At 34.8% G+C, this 6,640-nt stretch overlaps 1 protein-coding gene across 1 annotated transcript; it reads right to left on the bottom strand.

Moving 5' to 3' along the window:
• Nucleotides 1-4,219: 4,219 nt before the first annotated feature.
• On the bottom strand, nt 4,220-5,371 carry LOC108770843 (uncharacterized). Its single transcript, XM_018522578.1, has 3 exons — nt 5,257-5,371; nt 5,010-5,177; nt 4,220-4,624 (listed from the first exon to the last, which is right to left on the bottom strand). The coding sequence occupies exons 1-3, from the start codon at nt 5,326-5,328 to the stop codon at nt 4,220-4,222; spliced, it is 645 nt and encodes a 214-aa protein (XP_018378080.1). The 5' UTR covers nt 5,329-5,371.
• Nucleotides 5,372-6,640: the final 1,269 nt, after the last annotated feature.

The following is a 6,640-nucleotide window of genomic DNA, read 5'->3' as shown; positions in this document are numbered from 1 at the left end:
ACACCGCTTTTGTACACACACACATACACCGCCGATCGTTGCTACCAGTCGCGACAACTGGTCACACACGTACACACATACACATACACATACACGCACTCACACTCTGTACTGAAACACACCAAATATATATTATCGTTCATACTTAGCCGAGCCGTATTTTACTGCATTATTACCGCCTTGTCTCTCTCCTCCTGCCCGAACCTCTTTGCGACCCTGGCCGCAGCCCGTGACCGACGAGCTACGTCCGCGCAAAGTAAGGTTGTTTCAAGTTTTTGACGAGATTTCTCTTAGTAATGGTTTTCACTATGAATCACATAAACAACAAATTACTGGTTTCGAAAACTTAGGTGAATTGGGTCGAACACATAGGGCAGCAAATCATGCTCTTGTTTTCATGTTACGTGGTCTGAGGAAATCATAGAAACAAGTCATTGCTTATTATTTTACGGCTGGTACAATTTCTAGTAGCAATCTGAAGTCGATAATAACGAATATCATTGAACAACTTCAGGAGATAAATCTAAAAGTAAAAGCAACTGTTTGTGATCAAGGTTCCATTCAGAGAAAGGCGCTATCAGAATTATGTTTAGAAAACACTATGAACCCAACTTGTTGCACGTTTGTCGTTAAGTCCGAAACTATTGTAACTATTTACGATGTTCCCCATTTATTAAAATGCACACGGAATGCTTTGCTCAGATGTAACATTAGATTCGCGGAAGATAAAGTAGCAAAATTTCAATATATCAGAAATGCTTTTGATGTTGAACTCAATTTCAGGTAAAACTACAGAATAGGGGACCTCCCTCCTATGACCTTGACATATGTTGTCAAGGTCATGACCCTGAGTAACTTACGCCAAGTTTTAGCCGTCGCTCGTCCTTCGTTGAAAAGTTATTAACAAAAGAAGTTCAGCTATATATGTAACACGAGAATTCTCTACTTTACAATATGGTCATGACCTTGACAACATATATCAAAGAGTCTCACCTTCAACTCTCACCTTCGAGTCTCACCCCCCCCCCTTACCCCTGCTCCGGAGGCGCACGACTCTCCACACGAAGTAAGGGCTACCTTTCGCCAACAAATAAATAGTTTGGTTAGAAATTCGTGTACTATAAATGCATATTGAACAGCACAGTAACTGTGTATCAGTAACAAATATGACTCTTGTTGCACCCTTGGGTGAAGGATACAGATAGGGGATTCGCCGAGGACCAGGACGCACAAATAAACCACTCAATACAAAATAACACTTTAATAACTTTAGTAAATTCTTACAAGATCACAATTAAATATTATGTGTTATGACCTGTACTATTGCGATTTCGCGTCGGCCCGATTTTGGTTATAAGATAAGTTCGTGTTGACTTTATTAATCGGTTCGACTTATATTTTATACGCGTGAGCTGTTGGCGTACGGCGTTGTCTCGGATAACAGCTGATAATAGACTCTTCTGCTTTGCCAGTATGTCACGGTTAGAGACCTAGAAAACAGAGATGCGTTTTTGCGTCGGTTGGGTTAGGTAGCCACCGCTATTTTAATTCAATATAAGTACTCTTAACCTTATAAGTTGATGACAGTTGATGCAAAAGGTAAAGAAGGTTAAATTGCTAGAAAAAGAAAAAAGTATTTCCTAAATAAAATTACTGTAAGTAATATTTTTTTAGACCGTATATGAGAAACACAATCAGAAGTTTGAAATGCCTATTACGGTCGACGCTGGATCTTCGTTGCTTAAATCTTTATCCAATTAAGCATGGCTTTACTTTTGCTACTGTATGAAGTGTTCCTTTTTTTTGTTGTTCCCTTTTCATTTGTCCGAACTGTTTATATCTCATACTAAAATATTGTCGTAATAGTTTGGTTGTTACGTTGTGACATTGGGGTACAATAGATGCCCATACATATTGTAGGGATTGTACAAGTGTATCATACACATTAACTTTTTCGGTTCTCAGGAAATCTTCTCTAACTATTCTAAATGTAAGTTCAGCTTTCCATATTGCTTTGAATGCTTCTTCAGATACTTGGGTTAAACAATTATCTTTGTAAGCATTTAATGTTGTGAGGAGTCCATATGTGGCTCTTTCTCCTGCCATAACAATGCGTTGTAACACGTATCACATATTGTATATACTTTTTTTACACTATTTAATGTACTTCCTGCCATATCATATAATATTTATCTCTCCCACATTGAGAAGTAGGAAATATTTTCATCAGCCACACTAGGAATTTCTATACAAAGATTGAGTTCAGGATTATTATATTTTGTACATTGTGAATTTGTCAAAAAATCAAGAGTCATTTCACCGTCGTCTGCATCATAGCTACTTCTTTCGATTGTACAAAATTGTGCAATTGAAATAGCTTTTAGAAGATTTTTAAACATCAAAGCATTGGGTATTGCTTGACGAAATCTGATACAAGAAAAAAGATTTTCTAAGAAATCTTGTGTGAATCTTCCAGTCAATAAAAATTTTAATCTTCCTTCATCAAGAAAATATTCTTGTAAATCTAAAATAGTAGTCGTAGCAATCAGGACTCCACACTGCACTGGTTTCCATCGTAAATCTTTTCCAATAGTCATTCCAGAAAATGTTCTCATAGTTAGTTTTAAATGAGATATAGCCTTTTCATATGCTTCTTTATTATTTTTATTTAATACTAAAGTATAATATCTTGAAGTCATCAAATCAAACCAATGATTAACCAAACGTACAAACCAAGCAGTTGTGATGTAAGAAGAATCTTGTTTTACAAGTGCTAAAAGTTGAAGAGCAGACGATGAACGCTGGCAAAAGATGGATTTAGAAGTGGAAACTTTCATCTTATTAAAATGATTACTTTTATCTAAATTTTCTTGTTTCATTCTATAAGCAACTTTAAGTTCCAAATTTTCCTCAGTATTACAGATTTCAAGAAAATGTTCCAATTTAACTTCATTTGAAGGAAGATTTTCAGATTCTACAATATCCTGTGGCAAATAAAGGACTTTATTGTTTACAATCACTAATCTAATGGATTTAAACAGATGAGGGACATCTGGCATTATATATAATCGAGATAAAGATCTAACAGGATGAGACATACTGGATATCACTTCAGATCGATTTGCCATGATGCCAAAAGCCTTCCACATGCTTCTATTGTCAGGACCCATATCACTCACAACACAATGAATATGTAGGCCAATTCTTTCACCACAGTCTATGATATCTTTGATTACGTTTGCATATGCTTGTCCTGTAGCACCTTCGTTTGTATCTTTTACTTTAGAGCCAGTTAGGTGAAAACAAACAGCTTGTTTCCATCGAACAGTAATGCCACCAAGAAGAAAGACCAAAACTTTGTTTGCGACACCGGAATGAGAAGCAAGCGTAGTTTTTCCGATAAATTCCTTTGTACTAGGATCAAACATTTCTCCCTGGTTCAATAGACATTTCATCCAATGCTAGTACACTATCTTTCCAATCTTCTGTATTATGTATAATTTCTTCCGCAAGTAAATCAAAAGTTTGTTGTAAAATTCCTGGTCTGAATTCAATATGTTCTATTTTTTTTTGTAAAGTCCGGATAGATAGTAAAGGAATATGCTTTTGTACCTCTTTGTATCCTGATGATCCACATTTTAATCTTAAAATTAAAGCCTGTTTCACAGTATTTGGTTCCCATTGTAAATCTTATAGCGTTTTCGATTGGGCAAAATTTAGTGCGCACCAGTGCGCACTCAGTTCACACCAACACTGGACGAATTCCATGGGTTGCACTGAATAGTGCAAGTTCAAAAGAATACGCCAAGATTTTCAGTGCTAAAGCTGAAACTCATTTTTGTTCACTTTGAAGCAATGTTCAACAAAATGTTACAAAACTACAGTAAAAGATATTAAGAATAGGGACAAGACCCCGTTTTCAATTCAACTGCGCAGATTTGCTTGTCCCTATGTATATCCTTAACTGTGATAAAACGTGCACTGAACTGGCACCGTCAAAATATCTCGTGCCACTTAGTGCGCACTGAGTGCGCACTACGCGAGTGTCGTGCGATCAAATGAACACGTGACACTAGCCAAGTGCGCATTGGCACTGCCAATCGAACACGCTCTTGACACTGAGTGCAGCCAGTGCACCCCAATCGAAAACGCTATTAGTAATTTTTTCTGTAAATTGCCTTCTTTTGATCTTTATGCAAGATTTGCAATACATTTTCATCTATTTTTTTTTTATATTAGTAAAACTTTCTTTTTCTCGACGTAACTTTGTATTGCTCTTTCGTAGCGTCTCATTTTCTTGATGCACCTTATCAGCAATTTTCTTAACTCTTGCCAATTCTTTTTTTAGTTGCTCATTTTCCTTTTTTAAAGACACAGTCATATTATCTATATTTTGCTCTTTGATAGTTTGAACAGTTACAGCATTGTCAACTTCTTCCATCAATTCCGAAAGACTATTCAAAGCATTACTTGGTGTAATAGTACATATATTTGTAGGTACATCTGAATTATTTAATATAATATCAGAGTTTCCATTATCAATAAGATCTGACTCAACTTCTGGTGTTTTTGATATGTTCTTTTCTATCGTATTTGTTGAAGTACTTACAGACGTTTTGTTTATCTGAAAATATAAAAAAATTGAATCAAAGACCAGGAATTTTTTTATTTACTAGAGTGTGTGATGATTATAAAAATTCAAAGATAACAAATGTATGAAAATATCAAAAAATAACTTACAGAACTATCAGCAAATGTCAATAAAGTTTTATTATTGGAGACTGCTTTATTTGAATATGTGTGATCACAACCAAATAAATGTGATTTATTTGTTTCCATCTGTGTGTATACGTACATATATATAAAACACATATATTTATACTTAATATTTATAATTAATATTTAAAATTAGCATATATCTTCAAAATTAGAAAGATACTGATGACAAATTTAAAAAATATAAAAAATAAAATGTTTATAATATTTTCTTTTGATACGTGTAGACTTACCGGTAAAAATGTCCTTGTGTTAGTAATATCTTTCAATGTTCGTGAATAGATGTGATCATTTGCAGATATCTGCGCAAGATTATTAAAAATAGAAGGCACTGCACCGAATTTAAGCTTCCTCTTCCCATCCTCTCTAATTTTCTCCCAAGAAGAAACGTCAAAATGCTTCTGGAAAAAATATTATAAAATCATGAAACAAAAGAAACATCTTATAAAAAATATTTTAGCTATATAAGTTATAACTCACAGAGCATACAACTGATGAATTCATAGGCTGCCAAGAATATCCATTTATTTGTCTCACATTAGTGATCCACATATTTCTTATGTCAGAATTTGATGGGAAATAACGAAAGCAAAGAAATGAATTTTCTTTTTTTTGGTGTTTCCCTTTTTTGTATACATTTTTACAGCCAAATACACAGCACTTCCTGCATAAAAAAAAATCTCTAAAGAGTCATAAAATCAACACAGCTTTCAAAAAAAGGTTAGGTTAGGTCCGATACTAAATATTCACACAAATAAGAATACTTACACCATAATAATAGTTTTTTATTGCACTTCGACACTGTATTGTCTAAATTTTTTGTCTATGTATGTACATACGTTATAAAACTATATCTTATATTAGGTCTGTTTGCGTTGCTTGCACTTTTTGCACTTGGCATCTTCGCTTTCTCTCTTTTCAAAACTAAATATATATCTATCTCATTTTAAGTGCAAAAATAATTGAGAATTTCATACAACGCGAACAGACCTATTGATGCATTAAATGCAATAGTGAATTAAAATGGCGCTCTGATCACGTGATTTAGACAGCCAATCAGACCATACCCTTCAATAACGCATCTCTGTTTTCTAGGTCTCTAGTCACGGTTAATATACTTGCTTGAACTGCTGACTGGACTTGCACTTCGGTCAGCTGTTCGAGCGGATTTCGGTTGCTCTCATTTTTAATGTGGTCATTGCTGACACTTGCAACCTGATTTCTTAATCTGACGGGCAATATTATAGCTTCCGTCTTTCTGCAACTTGCGAAGAACAGCTTGCGTTATTTGCGTGCTGCTTCCGCAAAATTGTATTTTCGCAATTGAACTAAAGTAGGCAATGAGTATGCTGACTTTTCGGAAGTCCGTACAACGCGCGGGTGTAGATTATGAGGAGACTTTTAGTCCAGTAATTAGGTTCGACACCATAAGACTTGTAATTACTTTGGCGGCTCTTAATGGTTTAACTATGCGTCAATTTGATATTAAAGCCGCATTCTTGTACGGAACGCTGAACGAGGATATTTACATGCGACAACCGGATGGATTTGATGATGGGTCAAATCGAGTATGTAAACTGTTAAAAAGTCTTTATGGACTTAAACAAGCGCCTAGATGTTGGGGCGAACACTTTACGAATAGGCTATTATTCCTAACAAGCCTAAAACTATTATTCCATTTATTGCTATAGTGTATACAAATTGTTTTTGTTGATAGAAAGGTATTCGATTTTGTTCTAAATCATTATTTATTTTTCTAATTTGGACGCTTAAGTCTCTTAACTCTGCGGGGTTTCGCAAAATTTGTTTTAATTTTATTCGATCGGTACTATTTTCTATCGGCACTTGGTCGCGTAATCTGGAG

The sequence above is a fragment of the Trachymyrmex cornetzi genome, unplaced genomic scaffold, assembly GCF_001594075.2.
Source record: "Trachymyrmex cornetzi isolate Tcor2-1 unplaced genomic scaffold, Tcor1.1 scaffold1359, whole genome shotgun sequence".
Classification (NCBI taxonomy): Eukaryota; Metazoa; Arthropoda; class Insecta; order Hymenoptera; family Formicidae; genus Trachymyrmex; species Trachymyrmex cornetzi.
This window is presented reverse-complemented; position numbering and strand designations above follow the sequence as displayed.